The sequence below is a fragment of the Myotis myotis genome, unplaced genomic scaffold (genome assembly GCF_014108235.1).
Source record: "Myotis myotis isolate mMyoMyo1 unplaced genomic scaffold, mMyoMyo1.p scaffold_m19_p_6, whole genome shotgun sequence".
Taxonomy (NCBI): domain Eukaryota; kingdom Metazoa; phylum Chordata; class Mammalia; order Chiroptera; family Vespertilionidae; genus Myotis; species Myotis myotis.
The window spans coordinates 4,998,807-5,021,968 of record NW_023416368.1 but is presented as its reverse complement, the minus strand read 5'-3'; the positions used below and the strand labels follow the sequence as shown (position 1 = coordinate 5,021,968).

The 23,162-nt window shown below is 38.8% G+C and overlaps 1 protein-coding gene and 1 non-coding gene across 12 annotated transcripts in view; one reads left to right on the top strand and one right to left on the bottom strand.

The window, feature by feature from the left end:
• CREBRF (CREB3 regulatory factor) overlaps positions 1-23,159 on the top strand; it is a 29,438-nt gene extending 6,279 nt beyond the window's left edge. For 4 of the 11 annotated variants that reach the window (XM_036313565.1, XM_036313556.1, XM_036313563.1 and 1 more), the window contains 5 exons: positions 3,858-4,052; positions 5,505-5,694; positions 7,015-7,088; positions 11,089-11,211; positions 17,595-23,153. In XM_036313565.1, the coding sequence (XP_036169458.1) occupies positions 3,858-4,052; positions 5,505-5,694; positions 7,015-7,088; positions 11,089-11,211; positions 17,595-17,710 (698 nt within the window). In that variant the 3' untranslated portion in view covers positions 17,711-23,153. Of the gene's footprint in view, positions 1-3,857; positions 4,053-5,504; positions 5,695-7,014; positions 7,089-11,054; positions 11,212-11,719; positions 12,057-17,594 lie in introns of those variants that run through there. The other 7 variants (XM_036313558.1, XM_036313557.1, XM_036313561.1 and 4 more) reach the window with 7 other exon arrangements.
• On the bottom strand, positions 3,211-3,317 carry LOC118659375. Its single transcript, XR_004968511.1, has one exon. It is a non-coding gene; the product is annotated as a U6 spliceosomal RNA (small nuclear RNA).
• Positions 23,160-23,162: the final 3 nt, after the last annotated feature.

The window sequence follows — 23,162 nt, the reverse complement described above, 5'->3', positions numbered from 1 at the left end:
CTCTCCTCTTGGTGCAGCTTAACAGTGCTGAGTGTTTGGATGGCATTGAATTCACTCACTTTCAGTTGACTTCAAGTACAACCTCCTTGGTTAGTATCACTTATTAGTTCCCACAAATGTTAATGAATGATATTCTTAAGTCAGTACAATTTTGTGGTTGTAACTGGGCTTTATTCATATTTGCTAATGAAAATTTCCCTGTTTCTTGAAAGAAAGAGCTAAGCAAGCGACTTTAGGGACGCAAAAGTGAATTATTGGTGAGAAGCAGGAAGGAATTCTTTGAAGCTGAAAAGTGGGAATAGTTATAGTTTCTTCAGAGTGCTAGTTTTAGAGTGGGTTGATTGGTTTAATTTGCAGCGGATAGTTTATAAAGGCCCTTTTGTGGTGACTAGCTCCCTGGATGCTGGTTCTTGGCAGTCCGCTGCTACAGTGCCCAAGCCTACAAAGCTCTAGCGGAGGTGTAAATGGAGTTTCAGTCCCGACTCTGGACTGGCTCCCAAGTTTTAATAGAGCCTATTCTGTGGTCAGGCTACATGGCTTGGGGTCATGGAGTTACATGGGGTAAGATTAAGACTCGGGCCCCCAGAATGAGAGTTTATTTTGTAATCCCTACTAAACATTTTTACGATCGACTTTACCAGCTTAATGGCAGTAATCCTCACTAACCAAAGATGTGTGATTGGAATTTTAGGCAATAAATAATCCTTTTTTACTTTCTTTTGATAATCATGTCAGGAAGGAATGAGATCAGTATGGTGACCCATTAAATGAAATAAAAAAAAAAAAGGGAAAAGTCTCGTGGGAAATGTTTGCGTGCCTCCTTTTGTGTCTGGCACTGTGTGTATTAGGCATTGGCTGTACAGAGATGAGCAGAATAGACATGATCCTCGTCTTCGTGGAGCTCAGAGTTTACTGGATCTATTTGCTGTTGTATTTTCTGTTTTCTAATACATTTATGTGTGCTGTGACTTGCAAGAGAGAGGTGCAGGATGAGTTTCTTACAACTTATTTGACCATAGAACTCTCTTGGGTATGAAGGCATATATTATAGTAATAGTGTTTCTTAGAACATGCTTTGGGAGATATTTAAAAACATTAAGTGCTAGGCCAGTGATCTGGGAATATCGTATTTCTGCATTTTACTGGATCATGGTTGTCTTTGTATTAAAAGGTGGATGACTTTAGCTACCAAGTCCGTTGTGTGTGTGTGTGTGTGTGTGTGTGTGTGTGTATGTACATGTGTACTACGGTGTATACTATTAGAAAATGTGAAAATATTAGGTCAAAGAAAACTGATGACCCTTTAAGTACTTAAAAAAAGACAACATATATAAAGTAAGTAAAACTGGTAACTAATTTGGGTGGGATAGAAGAAATAAAAATCTCATGACTCTGAATTTTAATGTGGAATATATATGGAAAAAAATCCACTCAGACCATTTAGCTGGATAGGCACAGGGCAAGTGGGACATTCAGCTGGAGGTAAACTCCTTGAGTTGTGGGGCCTCCGCCAGTCCCAGGCTCTGCCCAGTCATTTAAACCCTGATGAGTGCGTTTCTTTGCGAAAAGGAGGCTAATAATCTTGTCCTATCAGGTTCTTATAAGGCTGAAATGAAGTCTCTGTAAGTGAAATATGTAAGGACAAGTTGCTAGCTAAGGGAGCATATCATATAGTGTTGAGGACATGGGTTCACCTCTTTCAGTCCATGCTTCTGTGAGCTCTCAAAAGTGCACGTAACCACCACCACCTGGGAAGCTGTATATACAAATGTTCGCCTGATGCTTGGGGCTGGAATAGACTTAAATGTGGAATACCAGTTCTTGATGTTGGCGGGAAGATGGGAGTGTTTGGGTTGGTCCATCTGCCAGTGTTAGGTGTTCCCAGGCATATGAGGGTAATCTCTGCGAGCCAGTAATTTTTGGTTGGCCTGGGCAAGGGCCTTTTTAAAAAGGCCATTTCAGGTGGCACAGTGTGGCCATTGCATCTTTTCCAAAGCTACGTGGAAAACTGGGAACAAGATAAAATCTTCGTTTGAAGCAAAGCATTCACACAAGTAAAAAGGCCAAAGCTATATAACAATTTTTAAAAATTTTAGAAATTATTGTGTCACTGAACTTGTGCATTATTTCTCAAAGAAGACCTAAGGTTTGTGGGCCCACTGCTTGCCATGTTGTTCTAAAGAACCACAGGTGCACTCTAATGCTGTCCAGCACTTGTCCTGACTGTTGCTTCAGCATCATTTGGCTCTTCAACTGATTCTCTTTTTAAAGGTCATGTGTATTGAGGCATAATTTTCACACAGTAAAATCCATTCCCTTTGTGCACACTTCTGTGAGTTTTGACAAAGTGCATGTCATAATGTAATCACCACACTCAAGACAGAAGGATTTGATCACTCCTCCCCTCCCCAGTTTCTCTCATGTTCCTTTATAGTTAGTCCTTCCCTCCACCCCCAGCTCCTGGCAATCACTTTGTCCCTATAATTTTGCCTTTTCTAGAATGTCATGTAAATGGAATCATAATCTTAATTCTTAATCTGAATAAAACCTGGAAAAATTCTAATACCCCCTCCCCCCCAAAAAAACAACACAACACTCAGATGTCATCACTTTCTTAGTATCAGTTCCAGAGGAGTCACATTTTTAGTAGGGAAAGTGGTCATTTTGCTTGGCCAGTGCAGCCCAGTGTTTTTCTGGCCACCTTAGGTTTAGGGTTGTGGACATCTGTGCATGGCCCATCCCCACTATCCCAGGTACCTAGCCCTAGTGCAGCGATGGCGAACCTATGACATGTGAACTCATTTCTTTGGTTGATTTTTATTTGTTAAATGGCATTTAGATATATAAAATAAATATCAAAAATATAAATCTTTGTTTTACTATGGTTGCAAATATCAAAAAATGTCTATATGTGACACAGCACCAGAGTTAAGTTAGGGTTTTTCAAAATGCTGACACGCTGAGCTCAAAAGGTTCGCCATCACTGCCCTAGTGCATGGAATACATACACAGTGGGCATTCTCTGAGGGTATCTGAGATTGAGACGTCAGCCTGTATTGGGACTGACCAGTTATCCCAGCAGCTCAGAATTACGTATTTTCTGAAATTTCCTATTAGTAAGGAAAACAACTGCTTAAAAAATGAAGTAAATGCAGATTGTTTCCAGTAAAAATATTAGAATAGGCATATATGTTTGTTTGTTTGTTTGTTTTTAATATGGAAAGTTTCGCGAATTTGCATGTCATCCTTGCGCAGGGGCCATGCTAATCTTCTCTTTATCGTTCCAATTTTAGTATATGTGCTGCCGAAGCGAGCACGGCATATACATTTGTAATAGCCTGTGTGAGAAGTGCCATTTGTGTACTTTTACAAAAGGGTGGGGTGGGAGGCACTGCTGCCTCACAAGATTCTGCCTAGTAGGATATCACCCCAGAAATGCATACAGCTTTCTGTTGGGATGTGTCAGAGGCATTAATATTAAAAAGAAGACATTTTAAGATCACAGGATAGTGGCTAAGTACCATTATCTCATGGTGCTTTTGACATTTCTGTAGTTGTATTTTGTTATTCTCTCAATCCTATGTGAAGATACAGAGTGTCATATACTAACGTATGAAAACCAAAGAGAAACACCAAGAGGATAGTATCTCTGAATATTTTGAGTTAGAGATTCTATATGAAAAGTTATTTTATAGACCTGGTTTGTAATCTTTGACATGCCAGTGATAAGCAATGATGTTTTCAGATGAAAGGAAATGTATCAAGTGACAAATAGAAGGATCTTTTTGTTTGTCCTGATTGGTTTATTGAAATCTGTGGCACTTAAACATTGGGGTGGGGGCTTTCTTTTTTTTAAGGCTATGAAAATGATTCCATGGAAGACTTGAAGGAGATGACTTCAGTATCCTCTCGGAAGAGAGGTAAAAGAAGGTACTTCTGGGAGTACAGTGAACAACTCACGCCATCACAGCAAGAGAGGATGCTAAGGCCATCGGAATGGAACCGAGACACCTTGCCAAGTAATGTGTATCAGAAAAATGGCTTACATCATGGTAAGAGGGTATTGTGATCAAAGGTTTTGTGTCACTTTACATGTTTAATCATTGTATGTAGGTGTTCAACCCTTCCTAGCAAACCGGAGAGCGGAGCAGCAGAGCTGCCGTGTGTGCACAAATCGCTTTGCCAGGGTTGAGAATCATTACCAAAACAGGGAGGCAAGCCTGTGCGAAAATGATTTCATGTCTGGTTACTTCCAAGAAATGATTAGGGAATTGCTGATTTCTGACCTGTCACAGTTGCTATATAAACCATAGGGTTGGGAAGAAAGAGAACGGGCTCCAGCACTCACTTTCATTCTCATTCAGTCTCGAGGCCTAATATAAATGGGGAGATTGGGACCCACACAGTGGTGGGAAGAAAGAGGAGGGGGCGGGCGGGAAGAAAGGAAAAATAGTTGTAGGAGAAGGAATGGAGAGAGAAGAGTGGAAAATAAGGGTTGAGAGAAGCTTATAATCTTAGGTCAAATTTCGAATTGTGAACCCAGGACGATATAATTAAATAGAATTCCTTCTGCAAAAATGTTATTTTTATGTTAATCCAAAATCTGTTCCATCCTTTTACATTAACCCATAGTGGAGGGCATTAGTAAGTTTGGTGCTCAGTACACAGTTTAATAATCACTCATGCTTCAGGCTTCAGTTGCTAAGCATTTTTGACACTGGAATTGGATCAGAAGTATATGTGTGACTCATTTTCCCTGGTACCCAGGTCTATACTTCACTGTCTCTCAATGAATAAAAACCCAGTTTTTGCTTTGAGATCAATTTTTCTACCTCAGTGAAAAGACAGGACCAATAAATAGGTCCAGAAAGCATGTGGAGAGTACTAGGAAAGTTGTGTGGTGTACGTGGTTCTGAGGACAGAGCCATCCCTCGCGCCCGCAGGGATAGGGCAGGAGCCCTGGAGTCTTCCATGAGTTATATACCAAACTAACCAAAGAAGACCTTTCAACAGAGGCAACCTTTACTTGATGGACTTTTGAATCCAACACAAGACTCTCCATATTTGACACATTTTCAGTCAGAGCATCAAAGATCTAAAATCTCCAAAATCATTTTCTGACCATATACAGTATTACACCCTAGCCCTGATTTTTGTATGCAGGTGAACTTGCACTCCAGTCCTAAAGTTTGAGATGCTTTTTACTATCATGAAAATAATAAGTATCTGTCACACTGGGGCTGGAAACCTAGAGGTGATGAGGAATGGGAAGGCTGGATGGAGCTGCATCATATTACCCCCATTTCTTGCTGTCACAAGGTGGGAAAGAGAGAAGGCTAGCGGTTCTAGCAGAGGGCGCTGACATTCTGAGACTTCTGAAACATGCCAAGACTTCTGAGCAAGAAAAGGGGGATAAGGGAGATGTGGTTTTAAAATATGGCTATACAAAATGTATCTTGTTAAATAAAATGGTGTAACTTAAATTTCGTTTAAACCATCTGTAGGAAAATACGCAGTAAAGAAGTCAAGGAGAACTGACGTAGAAGACCTGACTCCCAACCCTAAAAAACTGCTGCAGATAGGCAATGAGCTGCGGAAACTGAACAAAGTGATCAGTGACCTGACCCCAGTCAGTGAGCTCCCCTTAACTGCCCGGCCACGGTCAAGGAAGGAAAAGAACAAGCTGGCTTCCAGGTCAGTGCTGGTCATGCTCATTCATGGAAGTGAAGTCTAGGACAGTGACGGCGAACCTATGACACGCGTGTCAGAGGTGACACACGAACTCATTTTTTGGTTGATTTTTCTTTGTTAAATGGCATTTAAATATATAAAATAAATATCAAAAATATAAGTCTTTGTTTTACTATGGTTGCAAATATCAAAAAATTTCTATATGTGACACGGCACCAGAGTTAAATTAGGGTTTTTCAAAATGCTGACGCGCTGAGTTCAAAAGGTTCGCCATCACTGGTCTAGGAGGTGAGGCTAGCCTGGCAGCGAGCTTGTGTAGAAGCTCATGTGACCCTCAACCATTTATTCAGAAATGGACTTTTATAAAAGAGAATTATAATTTTTCCGTTGAAAGTAAAAGGCACTATTTATGCTTAATGGAAAAAGATTTTAAGAGGTAAATGGGCACAAGTCTAGTATAACAATGAAAATTTTTATCATAGCCTCGTGCTTTGTTTATTTTGTAGTAATTAAAATTCACCCCTTTTAAAGTACACTTCTATGAGTTTTGACAAACACACTGATCATATAAGCACCACCACAATCAAGATATTGAACATTTTCATCACCTTAAAAAATGTCCTCATGGTCCTTTGTAAACCCTTCTCCTGCTCTTAACCCCTCACCACCACCAATCTGTGTTTTATTTGTAGTTTCTAGAATGTCACATAGATGGAGTCATGCTGCAGATAGCCTTTTGACTGAGTTCTTTGGTTCAGCATGATGCATTTGAGATTCATCCATGTTTCTGTGAGGAGTAATAGTTTGTTCCTTTGTATTGCTGAGTAGTATTCCTTTGTAGGAATGTACTATAGTTTATCCGTTCACCAGTTGAAGGACGTTTGGGTTGTTTACAGTTTGGGGCAATTGTGAGTAAAGCCACCACAAACATTCACTTAGAGGTGTTTGTGTGAACATAAGTTTTCATCTCTTTAGGGTAAATACCCAGGAGTGTATGTTTAATTTTATAAGAAAAACTGTCTAAGTAGTTATCTCCAAAGTAATAAAGCAAATTTTTTTAGAAGTTACTACTTCCCAAAGTAGCTATATGTCCTATTTTATAACCCCACCAGCAATCTATGAGGGCTTTATTTTTGAATATGCTTAAAATTTTTTAAAAATCAGCTTGGATAAATTATTATATTGTGGGTTTTTGGTAAATGAGTTACTATCGTTAGGCAGTGGTTTTTGGTTACTATTAGAAAATGTCTGACAGCAATAAAGAGAAGTATATTCTGAATATTCACTTAAGAAAAGTGAATTAATTGTTTCTTCCTTTCACAGGGCTTGTCGATTAAAGAAAAAAGCCCAGTATGAAGCTAATAAAGTGAAATTATGGGGCCTCAACACAGAATATGGTAAACCTACACCTTTAAGAGTTTGATTAACCTCCTGTTACTTTGCTGACCACTCTTTTCTTTAGGTTTTGTTATTTGCTTTCCCTGTATTCTGCCCAGCCTCCTTTTGGTTAATCCATTCAGTAAGCTACATGCTCTTCTTACTCATTCCTGTCCTAGTGTGAGTGTCTGCATCTGGGGCTTCCCAGATAGATCTCATCTCTGCCCTGATGAGCTCATTTACTTGTGAGCATAGTCATTTCTTACTTTTATAGTGGTGTTGCTGGGTTAGCCAGATGTATTGACTACTGTTTATTTTAGTCTTTGAATGGATAGTTTAGATCTCTGGTTTACAAGGCAGATTCCACATTGGATTTGTCTCTGTGCATGTTGAAATACAGATTTCTAGGCTTCTTCCCAGATCCTCTGAATTGTAATCTGTGCAAGGAGTACCCAGGAATTTACATGTTGAACACCATCTTGGTTACTCTTATGCAACCTTCCTAGCATATTTTGGGAATCGTTGGTTTAGATCAGTACTTCTCAATCTTTCACATCATGGCTCATGTAGGAAATTATCATCTCTAAGGCATCCTGGAATATAACAGGGTATCCCACTCATAGGAAGAGGCCCCTGTGGGTGGAGAGGACCATTCTCATACACCTAGAACCCTTAACACATTAAGCGCCATGTTAGTCACCACTGACTGACACTATACTTTGCATCCTGAACTCGTCAGTCACTGGTGCCGCCAGCATATTGGTGAAATTGGATATCTCCAGCTAAAGGGAAAGGAAGACAAGACAGGCTTGGCGGTTAACCTGTTAATAGCACACGAGGGGGTTAGAAAGCTCTGGCTTGAGCTGTGTCCCTCCTTTCTCCCTTGCTCTGTTACTGTTCCTTAAGCTTGGTACGTACCATAGAGTTTGCATGTTCCTTTGCCTCTAAAATTGTCAACTTCACTGTGTAGCTTTTCGACTAAGTTGTATCAGAAAGTGAAACAGTGGCAAAATAATCATTATTTGTGTGTCTAGAGATTTTCTTAAGTCCAGCATGATGTCTGGCACATCGGTGCTCATAAACTTGTGTAGTTTTTCTTAATCGTTGATCGTGATTATCTTGTTTCCATTTGTGAGGGCAGAAAGAGGATTTCCAGCTGTGAAGTTTATAACTGATGTTTTTATTTATTAATGGCCTTCTAATCACGGTACATGAATTAGATGAAACAATAGTTGGCTTCTTGGAATGGAAATCTCCATTTTCCTACTTTTCTTTCTTGCTGTTGAAGCATTTTGAGTTTGAGCTCTGTGAATATGTGTAGATGTAATTATTGTAATGTCCCGGCATTTGTATGTCTTTTAGAACCCAGCTGGCTCACACTGCAGGGGCATGTGGTGGGCCTCTGGGAGCCTTCTGGGTCTATGTTTCTTTGGACACATGTTGGCATCTATCTTTCTGTTGTTTAGTTAATGTATTTATCCATAATTATATACATCTCTGTGGCTGTATATTTTTGCATTTGTTAAATCAATTGACCGGGTATGTATGGGTCTACTTCTGAACTCAGTATTCTGTTCCATTGATCTATTTGTCTATCTTTATTTTATGTAAACGATCTTGATTACTGTATTTCATAGTAAATCTTAAAGTCAGGTAGTGTTAGTCCTTGCTAGTCCTCCAATTTTGTTCTTTCCTTCCAAAGTTGTTTTGGCTATTCTAGGTCCTTTGCATGACCATATAATTTTAGAATTAATGTATCACCTTTTTAAGAAAAAGCTTAGTGAAATTTGATTTGGATTGCTTTGAGTGTAAATCAATTTTGAGAGAATTACCATCTTAACAAAATGGAGTTTTCCAATTCATTAACTTGGTATCTCTTTCTATCTAGTTAAGGCTTCTTTAATTTCTCTCCATCTTCTTTTATTGTTTTCAGAATAGAGTGCTTGAATATCTTTTGTGAGATTTATTCCTGGGTATTTTATATTTTTTTGGTACTGCTGTAAAGGGAATTATCTTTGAAACTTTATTTTCAAACTTTTTGCTGATTATAAATGCATATGAAATGGATTTTTTAGTATTATTCTTATATCTTATCTTGCTAAATTTGTTTACCAGTTCTAGTAGTAGGTATGTAGATGCTCTGGGATTTTTATTGAAGCAATTATCATTCTTAAATAGGGAAAAGATTGTGTGTTTTTTAATCCGCACCAGAGGATATGTTTTTATTGACTTTATAGAGAGGGGAAGGGAGAGAGAGAAAGAGAAACACATTGATGTGAGAGAGAAATGCACCTCAACCGGGGATTGAACCCTCAACCTTTCGGTGTATGGGACGATGCTCCAGCCAACTGAGCCACACCAGCCAGGGCTAAATACGGAAGGTTTTATTTCTTCCTTTCTGATCTTTATGCCTTTTATTTATTTTCATTGCCTATTGCAATGTCTAGGACATTGAACACAAGTGGTGATTACTTGGTTTGCAGTTTTGGGGTGGGGGTGAGTAACTTTTCACATTTAATTATGATGTCGGCTGTAGGCTCTTTTTGCAGATGAGATGCCTCTATCATTTGGAGTAAGTTGAATTTTTTTCCTAGTTTCATTGATCAAGAATAGGTATTTAGTATTGTCATATAAGGGATTTTTTTGCATTTATTAGAATAATCATGTTGTATTATCCTTTTCCTACTAATATATCACATATTCACCTGTTAATATGGTGAATTACATTAACTGATTTTTTAATATAAAACCAACCTTGCATTATTAATAAACTCTACTTGGATATGGTGTATTTTCCTTTTTATAGTAGAGTCTATTGCAAATAGTTCATTAAAGATTTTTGTGTCCATATTCAGTAGGGATATTAGTCTATAATTTTTCCTTTTTATAATGTCTTTGTCACGTTTAGGTTTTGGGCTATCCTTGCCTTATGGAATGAAGTGAGCCATAATCTTATCTTTTTAAAAAACTTTAAGATCAATTTTATTTCTTCATTGTATGTTTGATAGAATTTGCCATTAAAACCATCTGTTTTTTGGGGGGCGGAATATTTTTTGATAAATTCAACTCCTTACTAGAAATAAGCTGTTAGATTTTCCATTTCTTCTTGTTTTCAAGAAATTTGTCCATTTCATCCAAGTTGTTCAATTTGCTCGCATAGCATTTTCTTATTATCTTTTTAATGGCTCTAGATTCTGAAGTAATAACCCCTTTTTCATTCTAGATATAGATAATCGATTGGTCTAGCTGGGGATGGGGGTTGGGGGTAGGAGGAGGTATCCATTTTGTTGGTGTTTTCAAAGAACCAGCTTTAGGCTTTAACGTTCTTTTGTGTTTGTGTTCAGTTTCATTGATTTCTGATATTATCTTTATTATTTTCCTCCTTCTATTTACTTTTGGTTAATTCTGCTCTTTTTAAGCTTTTTTTAAGATAGGGAAATTTGTTCTTAAATCTTTAGTCTTTGAAGGACTTTGTTTGATTTATTTAATAAACATTTACCAAGATCTTATGAATCGATATACCAGGCACTGTCATTGTTCTTAAAGCTATGAGGACAAATAGGGCAAGTTGCTTACAGGATAGTGGACATTGATACATGTCTTCAGTGTTTTATCAAAAGTGGCACATCAGCCCTAGTTGGTTTGGCTCAGTGGATAGAGCCTTGGCCTGCAGACTGAAGGGTCCTGGGTTCGATTCCAGTTAAGGGCACATGCCCAGGTTGTGGGCTCGGTCCCCAGTAGGGGGCGTGCAAGAGGCAGCCAGTCAGTGATTCTCTCTCATCATTGATGTTTCTATCTCTCTCTCCCTCTCCCTTCCTCTCTGAAATCAATAAAAATAAATTTTTAAAAAAGTGCACATCATTTGAAATTAGTCTGCTTGGATAAGAAAGCTTATAACTATTACTGCTTAATGTTTTCTTAAATATTTTCCATTTTTAATTGAATATCTGTTATTACATAATTAAAAGCAAATTCTTCTATGTTAGTGACACACTCCAAGTGTCTTGTTCTGTCTTACAGATAATTTATTGTTTGTAATCAACTCCATCAAGCAAGAGATTGTAAACCGAGTACAGAATCCAAGAGAGGAGAAAGGACCCAACATGGGGCAGAAGCTTGAAATCCTCATTAAAGATACTCTTGGTAAGAAGAATACTGGATAACTTAATAACAGTAACAACGTAGCGTAAAATATATGTTTCAAGAGGAAAAGAAAAAACTCAAGTGATCTCATTGTAGTTACTGTTCGTTACAAGTAGTTTTGTCTCTTTTTTTAAATATATATTTTATTTTTAAATATATTTTTATTGATTTCAGAGAGGAAGGGAGAGGGAGTGAGAAATAGAAACATTGATGATGAGAGAGAATCATTGCTTGGCTGCCTACTTTTGTCTTTTGAGATTTATCATTCATCAACATCTACTGCGCATTACCACATGTACTTAGATCTCATCACTGAACTATTTTAACTCTTAAGGAAGAAAAACTTCTAGCAATCTTAACTTTCTCTGGGGAAAAGGAAAATAAAGATCTCTGAGCTGTCAGGCCTGCAGTTTATACTGTAGTCAAGGTGCTTATCTATTCGTTTTACCCCTAATAAATGCCACAGGATTCTAACAAACTTGACTGCCTGATTTCCATCCCTGAACAGATTATACAACATGGGGAGGAGCAGAGGTGGGCATCCTGAAGTCAGGCACAGCTCCCTGACCGGGAGAACGGGCAGCTAACGCAGGCACAGGCGTGAGAACGCTGGCATGGACAGATCACTTACAGATCAGCAGCATCCCCAGGGCTTTGAGTCAGAGCGTGATCTGTGAAGACCCTGAGGCATCATAAAACGGCTTCGGCTACGTTACATATTCTTTGTGTTAAAGCATTTGTTTTATATTCTTTCAGTACATTTCTGCCTTCTGTTTCTTGTTCTCCAAAATGCTTTTCAGTCTTTCTTTGTTAAATAAAGGGAGGAATTTAGTATTATAAAAAAAGTTTCTTTTTACCTTATTTTTTAATTTAAAGGCCTTCTATGTTGATAAGTTTGTATATTCCCTTTACATCTAAAAGTCAGTTGTACCAGATACAAAATCCTTGACTCATGTTCTTTCTTTGAGTATGTTACATATGTTTCTCCATTTTTCTCTGGCACTAAGTGTTGCCGTTGAAAAGCTAATAATTGCCTAATTTTTTCTTTATAAGTCATTTGCTATTTTTGCCTAAAGTCGACAGGATTTTTTTCTTTTTCTTTAAATCTCAGTAGTTTTACTAGACTGTATCTTGGCATTGGTAATTTTAGGTTGCTATTCTCGTGTGCAGTGTGCTCTTTCGGTGTGTAGTTTCCAATCTCTCTTTTTTTTCTCTTTAAATCAGGCATTTATAAACAAGAGCGCATACATTAATTACATAAAAACAGCTTTCGAATCGTAGGGCAAGTCATATTGTCATTAGCAGCAGCAAAGGGGAGAACTGGAGGCGGTGGGTGTCCTGGCGGGGACAGAGGTAGAGCTTTGTTTTCTACGTGAGGAAGGACCAGCTTCCTCGGGAACCCACGGCAGAGGCTGCGGCCCAGCTCAGCACCCAGTCTCTTTAGGACTTACTCCCGTGCTTTGGTTTTCTTCTTTAAGGACTTATTACCTGTGGGTTGGTTTTTCTTTGCCTATTTTTAATGTTAAAATTCTTTCTCCCTTTCACTTCTGTTTCTCTTAAAAGCATTATTTGTTACATTTATTTGCTCTTGTGTTCCTTTTATTTATTTTTTTATTATTATTTTTTAATTGTTTTATTGTTTAAAGTATTACAAAGAGTATTACATATGTCTCCTTTTTCCCCCGCCCTTGACAATCCCCTGGCCTCCTTTGTGTTCCTTTTAGTTTTGCCTTAATTTCCAGAGTTAAATTTTTTTAAATTTCTAATTCTTTTCTGAGTTCTGTCTTATTTCTGTTTTTCTATTTCTCATTATGCTGTTCTGTCATATCTTGTATCATTTTCTTTAATGTCTTGCAGTTCATTTTGAAATAATAATGGGTTATAGTTTTCATCCTTTTTATGGTTATTCATGCCTTTTAGGCACACTTTTATTGTTTGTAGCAATCTTCTTATTTTCTTTGGTCTTACTTTTTATGGGATTTTGACCTTGATACTTTTCTGTTATTTATTTGTATGTGAAATTAGTTTTTTTTTGAACTTTCAAAAGAAAGTTTTGTTCACGATAGCTTTTCTAACTTCAAACTTCACAGAAACCCCTGTTTTCGGTTAATGTAAAAAAAAAAATTGCATTTGTTCATGAAATGGTCATTCATGTCCAGCCACAAGAGAGGACACAGGAGAGGTGCAGGGAAAGAAAGTTCATCCTAGAGAGACCAGTCACTGCAGGCCACAGTGAGGCCACAGTGAGGCACAGGGCCGGAGTCTAAGGGAACCAACCCCGAGCAAGCAGGTGGGGCAGAGCGAGAGAGAGAAGCAAACCAGGGAAGTGCCCTTCATAGGGGTCAAGCTGGTACAAAAGCAAAGATGTGAGGGGATTCATTTGATTCATTTGAGTCATTAGGCCACAGTCAGGTGAGGGCAAGAAGAGGAACTCTGGCAGGGCCAGCCTGTCACACTAGTGCACACGCAGCTTTCTTCCTGAGATTTCTTGTTCTGTGTCCCTCCCCATTTTATCGGGACCATTCTTTATCTGTTGTCCCTGTCTTGCTCAATTTTTATTATCCATTCTGGCTCCTGTCCTGCAAGGGAGTCATGGCTGGTCAGTTTTCTGAGCTCACACGGGCTACACACTGCAGCCCCTTGTCCTCTTCCTGTGGGCTCCTTGCACTCACCCGGACTCACTGTTCGGTTGGACTAGATCTCTCACAGTCCAGCTGTTTCCTGTCGGCCTCCTGTGCCTTCCGGTGATTCACCTATTGGCTGTTTCAGACTTCTTTTGTTCTCAGGTCCGTTACTTCTTTTGACTCATCCCGCACAAACACTGATATTGCTGATACCATGCAGGTTTTATAGCTTTTCGTAGTTTCTTCCCATCCTCTTGAATTTTGGGTTCCTGTCACTTGTTTAAATTTTCCATGGGCTTAAGGGGTTTTTGTTTGTTTGTTCAAGTATATTTTTATGGATTTTTTTTTTTTATTTGAGAGGAAGGGAGAGGGGGAGAGAGAAACATTAGTTGGCTGCCTCCGGCATGCCCCCTATCGGGAACTGAGCCAGCAATCCGATCATGTGCCCTAACTGGGAATCAAACTGTGACCTCTTTTTTAAAAATTAATTAATTTTTCGTTAATCCTCACCTGAGGCTATTTTCCCATTGATCTTTAGGGAGAGTAGAAGAGAAAGGGAAAGACAGAGAGAAACATTGATGTGAGAAAAACACATCGATTGGTTGCCTCCTGCATGAGCCCTGGCCAGGGCCCAGGCTGGGGGTAGCCTGCAACCAAGGTACGTGCCCTTGACTGGAATCGAACCCGGGACCCTTTGGTCTGCAGGCCAGACGCTCTATCCACTGAGCAAAACTGGCCAGGATACAGTTTCTTTTTCTTAAAGGTTTGGTAGAACACTCTTTGAAACTATCTGGTCCAGTGGGTTTTTTGGTAATTAACTTAGAAAACATCCTATGTCCTCTATGATAATTTGTCAGTTAGATTATAATCTTCTGGACTGTTTTGATAATTTATATGTTCCTAGAAAATTATTCCCTTCCTCCAGGCCCTCCAATGTATTAAAATTGCCTTTGTTTTGTAATTTCCTCTCTATCAGTGGCTAGTGTTCCATTTTTATTTTTTATTTGATACCTATTGTGCTCTTTATTCCTTGAGTCAGTTATAGTATGTCTTACTTAATCTCCCAAAGAACCAGCTCTTGAATTTATTAGTTTTTCTAATTTCTTCAGTTAAATGCTTAATTCATTTCTTTTTATTTTCTTATTATTAACAATTAAAAGCCTTTGAAATTTCTTTCAACCTCTATGTTAGCTGTATTTCATAAATTCTGATGTCATATTTTAATTGTTTTCTGAATTCTTCGTAACTTTAGGTTTGATTTACTCTTTGACCTAAGAATTGTTTGAGAGAGATTAAAAATTTTCCAGAAGGTAGGGATCATTATTTCTTAGTTTTATTATTAACTTCTATTTTTTGTGATTTATTGAGATTCTATAGATACCTAATATATCATTACACTTTTAAATGTTTTGTAGGCTTTTGAAAAGAAGATGTATTTTCTATTTTATAGCAAGACTAGAGGCCCAGTGCACAAAAATTTGTGCACTCGGGGGGGAGAGGGGGGTCCCTCAGCCCGGCCTGTGCCCTCTCGCAGTCTGGGACCCCTCGGGAGATAACAACCTGCTGGCTTAGGCCTGCTCCCGGGTGGCAGAGGGCAGGCCAAATCCTTAGGTGCAAGCCCTGGTCGGGCTCAGAGCAGGGCCGATTGGGGAGTTGGGGCGCCGCCCCCTGTCATGCACAGAGCAGGGCGGATTGGGAGGTTGCGATGCCACCCTCAGTCATGCTCAGGGTAGGGCCAATTCGGGGGTTGGGGCACCGCCCCCTGTCACACTCGAGGCAGGGTCGATGGGGAGGTTGGGGCACTGCCCCCTGTCACACACAGAGCAGGGCGGATCAGGGGGTTGGGGTGCCGCCACTGTCACACTCAGGGCAGGGCTGATGGGGAGGTTATGGCTCTACCCCATCACACACAGAGCAGGGCCCATGGGGGGGGGGGGCGGAGGTATTGGGGCACCGCCCTCTATCACCCACAGAGCAGGGCCAATCAGGGGGTTGGGGCGCCGCCACTCTCACACTCAGGGCAGGGCTGATGGGGAGGTTATGGCTCTACCCCATCACACACAGAGCAGGGCCCGTGGCGGGGGGGCGGGGGGGTTGGGGTGCCGCACCCTGTCACACACAGAGCAGGGCCGATCAGGGGGTTTGGGTGCTGCCCCCTGTCACGCTGATCCCAGTGCCGGGAGGCCTCGCGGCTCCACTGATCCCGGTGCTGGGAGGCATATTACCCTTTTACTATATAGCATAGAGGCCTGGTGCACGGGTGGGGACCGGCTGGTTTGCCCTGAAGGGTGTCCTGGATCAGGGTGGAGATCCCCACTGGGGTGCCTGGCCAGCCTGGGTGAGGGGATGATGGCTGTTTGTAGCTGGTCACACACCCTTCAGGGTGGGGGTCCCCACTGGGGTGCCTGGCCAGTCTGGGTGAGGGGCCGAGGGCTGTTTTCAGGCTGGGGGTGACTGAAGCTCCCAACTGCTCCTTTTTTCCTTTTTTTTTATTTTTATTCTGGGCCAGCTTTAGCTTGAGGCTTGGCTCCAGCTCTTAGGCCTCCGCTGCTGAAAGTAGGTTTCTGGCCTTTGCTTACAGTGTTGCGATTCTGCTGGCTGAAGTCCGGCGGTATTCGTTACAATGTTTCTTAAACTGCCCGCTCAGAGGCCTGCAGCCGCAGGCGGGGAACGTTGGTTTTCTCCAATGATCCTCCCTCACTGAGGCAAGCAAGCCTCATGTTAGTTTCAAGCTGCCTGGCTGCCGGCCGCCATCTTGGCTGACAGTTAATTTGCATATCTCGCTGATTAGCCAATGAAAAGGTTAGCGGTCGTACGCCAGTTTCCATGTTTCTCTTTTATTAGTGTAGATTCTAGTACATGTCTATTAGATGTTCTTAATTAGGTCTTGTCTTCTTTTCCTTTTTATTTCTGTAGGGGTGTCCCATCTACATAATGTAGCACGGAGCAAAGCCCCTCTAAGGTGCTTCAGTGTCTTCTCCTGTTTTCTGTGGTCTTGCTTTTGAATGCTGGGCTGTTTGAATGAGATTCCTACGGCTAGGTCTTAATGATGGAATATAGTCTTTATCATTGTGAATTTGGTCCTATCTGATATTATAATCATGAATGCAGCTTTCTTACTATTTATTTGTATATGCTTGATATCCCTTCCCTACCCTTTTAATTTCCATCTTTCTGAATCACTGAACATAGATACATCTCTTTTAAAAACACATTTAAAATTTAATTTAATTTTTGATTTGCATACCATAAAATTCACTCTTAGATTATTATGTATAATACATAGTTGGATTTTCTTTGTTAGTGAATCTGGCAGTTTTCTCCAATAGGTGAGTTTAGCTCATCTTTATTCTTGATATATATTCGGTTTGAGTTCTGTCATTAAAGATCTGTTAGGATTTGTTCATATGGCTTTATTTTTTGCCTTTCCCGTGTCATTCACTGTATGATCCATTTTCATAGTCTCATTTTTGTATTTTCTGATAATTTGCAAGCTCTGCATTTTTGTCTTTTGGGCTGTTATTACTTGTCATCTACCCCACTTTAAAATGTTGATTAACTATTCTTTATGGTCATCCTTGATTTGACCTTTTAATCTTAAAATTGTGGGCTCCAGTTTAATTGTGGAATTATTTTCTGGGCTGCAGTCACTAGGAGCAGAGCACTCACCAGGGACCCGTGTCAGCTGAGGGCCAGCACACTCCCACCAGTGCCCTCTCCTTTCTGTGTCTAAGTGCACCTTTTTGTTCTTTCCCTCAGGCCTCCCAGTTGCTGGGCAAACCTCAGAATTTGTTAACCAAGTGTTAGAGAAGACCGCAGAAGGCAACCCCACCGGAGGCCTTGTAGGACTAAGGATACCAGCATCAAAAGTGTAATCAGCTTCATTGGACCACTGGTCAGAAATGTCTGAGTTTGTTATGTTATTCATTGTAAATTTTCATTCTGTTTTGCATGTCAGTTTGGCATTATGTACACATTTACAATTAGGTTACATTGTTTTAAGAACTAAGTAGCATAAGCGACGCATGATCCAAAATACTTGATTATTGCATTTTCAGAGCATAAACCATGGTTACAACTGCTACTGGCATCAGAATTGAAACTTGTATATTTAACTAAATGTTTAGATACAGATTTCAAAAATCTGTTAAAGAAAAACATTTTGGAGGGGTGAAGATATTAGTAAATGCCATATATTGTGGCAGGTTTATGCTCTGAACCACACAAAAAAATCGAGGAAGCATTTTTAAAAAACAGTTTAGATTGTTTTTAGAATTATTGCTTTTTGTTCGAATTTTCCACAACCATTAATGTCACTTGTACATGGCACAACCCAGCACTCATGCCGTGTGCCATATTAGATATTCATTTTCCGAGCTCAATATGGTGTGTGTGTGTGTGCACACACACACACACATACACATATATATGTATATGTCTGTGCAAGTAAGAAAAAAAAGCATATTCTTTGTGCCTTGTATTTTGGGGAAACTATAAAACTGGTAATATTTTGTATGATGAAAACCCTAATGAGGAAAAACAAGATATATAGATGGAAAAATTATGGGGTTTAAATGTTTTTTTGTTGCAACTCTTTTTCAGATTTTTTGAATGTATATAGGACTATGTTGAAATGTAGATATATGCCACAGAGTCTATGTATTGTATAAAAAAAAACAAAAAAAACAAAAACAAAAACAAAAAAAAAGATGGCTCTAGAAAACTCATATTTCGGTACTTGACCGGAAGAAGACAAATACTTGCACATTATTACGATTGTTTTATTTTTTGTACCAAAGACAAATGCAACTGATATGGCAAACTGCCAGTCTAAGTAAAGTTTTGCACAGCTTACATGATACTGTATGAATGTATGACTAAAAGGAGAAAAAAAGAAAATGAAAAGGTCAGGGTTAGGGATCTTACTGAACTGTGAATTTTATTTCTGTTTGGGTCCAATTATCTACAGAAGGAGCATCCACACATATAAATATTATTTTGCTGTTCCTCTAGTTCGCTTCCATAGTAGATAAGTTGGTGGCCATTTAGGTGTCTGTCTTTTTATTTCTGCACTTATTGTAGGAAATTTTAATATATTTCATTTTAGTAAGCTATTGATAAAATAGTTTTTGGCCTTGAAAATTTAAACGTTATTTAGTATACTTCCACCAAACAACCAAAATACAGATTTTTTTTATTGTATTATGTACATATATATATGTAAAGAAAGAGAAAAGCTAAAAATATCTAATTCTTTAGTTGCCACTTTTCCAATCGATGTATTATTGTGCATGTAATATTTTCAAAGATCAACACAAGCTTAAAACAAAAACAAAAAAAATTTATAGATTTTTATATTTTTGTACAGGTATTTTCAAACTAGCTTCTTCAGACTTACATGTGACTTTTATAGTTTCTAGAACTGAGAAATATTAACACATTTAGTTTTTAGGTGCTCTGTTTTGCTCACATAAAACAGCTTCATTAGTCAGTGTTTTAACTATGTTAAAGCTTTATCTCTTGAGGAGAAATTTCTTTGTCAAGGCAACATTATAAACCTTTCCACAGATCTTTCCATCCTATCTCTCTTACTGTTTTATTCTCAAATCTTGTGGTTTGAAGTCTGAAAAAACTATACTTTAAAAAAAAAAATTCCTACCTAACCAGAAAAAATAATACCAAAAATTTCAGACTTAGCTGCTAGGAGAGTATCTGTTTCTCCATTACCCGTCAGAGAATTTATTATTTAGTTATATTTTGTCTGTATAGTGTATTTCATTTTATTTTACTCACCTCACCCCCGTCCATTTGTAAGTGACAGCACATGAAGCTATAGCTTACAAAGGTTTGGATCTAAAACACGCAGCAACGTCTGAGCAATGCTTACCAAGCTTCTTTGACAGTATGAACTGTGATGCACCAGATTTCCTGTGTGCTGGGTGGAAATGTACCTGCTTAGTGCATTCACACTGAACTGATGATAAGCTCAGATCGATGGTTGAATAGAGTATATAAGTTCATTGTTTAAAGTGTTTCCTTTTTCAGTGGGAGAAGGCAAAGCATACGTTTGTAACTTGGAAGTATATGAAGTTTTGGCAGAGTGTGTCTGGCAAATTAAAATGTATTCCAAAATCTGGCAGTTTTGCAATCAGGTGAAAATCACTTCATGATAGAGATTCAACTGATGAGGTTTATAAAATTGCCCCTTTCTAGCTGCTCTGTTAGAAATTCTGGTTTTTGATACTTTTTTCCTCTCTGCAAACCAGAATTTGATTTTTTGGTCTTGCATTTCAAAAAAGACTTTGAATCTGTTTAGTAGATTCCATATCCTTGCATTTCAGTGTTTTATATGTACTACTTAAGTTAAATAGTTAAAAGCTTTTAAATAGTTGAGCTTTTTAATGTTGACACTTTATTTTGTACCTATTTATATATGTATGTATATCTTAGAAAAGCACTTTGTTAAAAAAAAATGCATTTTATATGATTCCTGCCATTTGCTGCTAAATCTGGGCTGGTCAGAATGCTGCAGCGATACTTGATCTCAATAAAAACCTGGCAGTAAAATGTAGAGTGGAAGTTAAATACTCTTGCTGTTTAACTTATCATAAAGATGACATAGGCAAGCTGTGCAGCTTTACATTTTAACCAGGGGACTCTGTGGCATTTAAAACCGTCTAGAAATGGTTGTACTTTAATGCCAGTAATAATCTGCTTCCTCTATTGTCATTAAACATATCCGTTTAGTGTATCACACAAACAGAGCTTATGAGGGTAATGTAAAAACCCCAGCAATTGTACATGTTCTGTTTTTGAAATTGTGGCATGTGTTTTTGGGTGAAGACCGTTAGGGAAGAGCTCTCTGACGGCTTTCTGTGTTCATACATGGTATCCAGATCGTCATAATGAAGTCCAGAACCCTGCTTCAGTGAAGGCATTGTGAACTCACCTCCAGTGAAGCCCTTGTTCCAAAAGCAATGATAGGAACGTTGACCTAGTACTACTATGATTTAAAAACAAAAAAAAACCACAAAAAAGTTCTTCCTCGTTTTCGATACACTGGATCTTTGTAGAGTTTGTCTCCATATGAAAGCATGCTGTCCAGTTGTTCTTGTTAAGATCTTGTCTAAGTTTTGAATTGGGTGCCACACTTTTTCAGTCAATACGATTGCTTGTTCTACTGTACCATGTATGATTCTTGTCCCTTCCTATATTCTTCATGACAGATTATGATGTGGCTTTATATTGTGCCTTACTTGTACATGAAAACAAAACGTCTTCATTCCCTCCACTTCCTCAGTCTTGCACTTTGACCTTTTTGGTAAGAGAATCAGAGCTATTACAAAAACATCATGAAGGAGTTCAGATGGGTACGGTTTCAAATTCCCTCTCTTTAGAGTTATTTTATATTTGTATGAAAGACCAGTTTTGAATGGTCTTTGAATATGGGGGGGAAAGATTAGCAGTAATTTCACTACATCCCTCTTTTCTGACTTTCGTGAATTTGTCATACATCTTCTTTCTGATGCTTGACTTTATTTGCTCCTTCGCAATAGTCTGCATTTAAAGAAAGGTGTGTTCCATTCATCAGCTTGAAATTAACGCTTTCATTTTTCCAGAATTTTTTAGAAGAGTACCCGTTTTGTTTGTTTTATAAAACAGATGACAAGTCTCTTTAAAAGAAACAGAAGTACAGAACTTTTGAAATACAATGCTGTTAGTTTGGGTTTCTTTTTTATATCTAATACTCATACAGTTATCTGATGTTTGCCTTCATTAATAAAGCTGTTAGTTTATTCACCAAAATGTCAAGAATGGATGTGCTTTTCTTTATTCCATACATTTAAAAATATTTTAGCTGCTAAGATTTAGTTCACTTTCTAAGAGATGAATTCAAGTTGCCTTCAGCAGGAATTAACAAAAACTTAGGTTCCCTTTCTTTATATAGTCTTCCTGAAATTCTGTTTAAGTATTTTCTAGTTCATTATGTAACAGAATGTTAGCATCTCTCCAAATCTTGAAACTTGAATTTTGAGAATGCATTGAATTATGCTTTCAGTGTTAAAGTAAAAGGTTTCAGTTACCCTTCTAGTGAAGTCTATTGTGGAATACCATTTTCCATGGAACTGAGGCCATTTCCACAACTTTGCACAAAACTCCAGTCTTGTTCTTCCCTTGAATCATGACAAATACGTCTCACACAGTGCCGTAATACTTGTGGATTCTTTTGTAATCTTTGTAATCTTAATAAGGGCATTATGAGAAGATGACTCCATGCTTTTTTAATATTTCAAACACATTGGGATGTAACAATGACCGTCAGCCGTAGGGATGGTTGTTTCGTTTTAAGGAATAAGCGTGTGGGGGAAAGATGATGAACTGTACTACTGAATGTGGAACGCTTCAATAGGCAGGCAGGGTTATGTGTTGAAGCATAATCCTCATGCTTAAACTGAATGACGTTGTAGACATTGCACCTAGGAACTGAATTCTGCCAAACTGCCATTTTCGTTTAGAAAAGAAAGACTTGGGGGTAGTCGTGAGGGAATAGAACCTTAAAACTACTTTCAAATAGTATTCTGGAGACTTGTTGGTGACCAGTGCAGAGCCGTGTGCCAAGTTCTAGGTGAACTAGGTTTGCCTCTTTCATAACGATGTAAACACAGTGGTGTCGTTCGTTAAAGTCCAGGTGGATGGGAGCGGGACTGATTACTGTGTCTTGCCCTTCGCCCTTTTTTTTTTTTTCAGAACCAAATAGCAGAAATGTGTATGTGTGTACTGTATCTGCCTTCCCAGCACATTTTTATGACACTGTATTCCACTGCCTGCCTTTTTAGCCTTCTGTCCCTAGGGTTCGTCCTGTAACTTAGCATTGGTGGTTAAGTGATGGTAGGGCTGACCGCACATAAGAAGTCACAGAGGAGCGGAAGGGCAAGAATTCAGAGCATTTGTTCATGCAATGTGGCCACCTCTCTTGCATAGCCGCATAGGATCCTGTTTGTAATGCTATCAGACTCTGTCGTTTTGTTCCCCTGTCCCCTACCCCACACCCCCACAACTGGAGCTATGAAACTTTATTGGATTCCGTCTTGTCTTCTGTCTAGAAAGAATTTTACCTTGTTGACGCATGAGCTGTTTAAAATTTATTCTATTAAATGTTGGTTAATAGTTGTGCAGTTTTTCTTTTCAGAAGAAAAGGCAATTCCAATGTTGCCTTTGTTCTCTGTCGCCTTCCAACCCCTCGGCACTTCTAGTCAGATACAGACTCATCTGTGTATGCAACATCCTTTGTAATTTAAAATAAAAAAAAAAAAGATGAAAAGATTT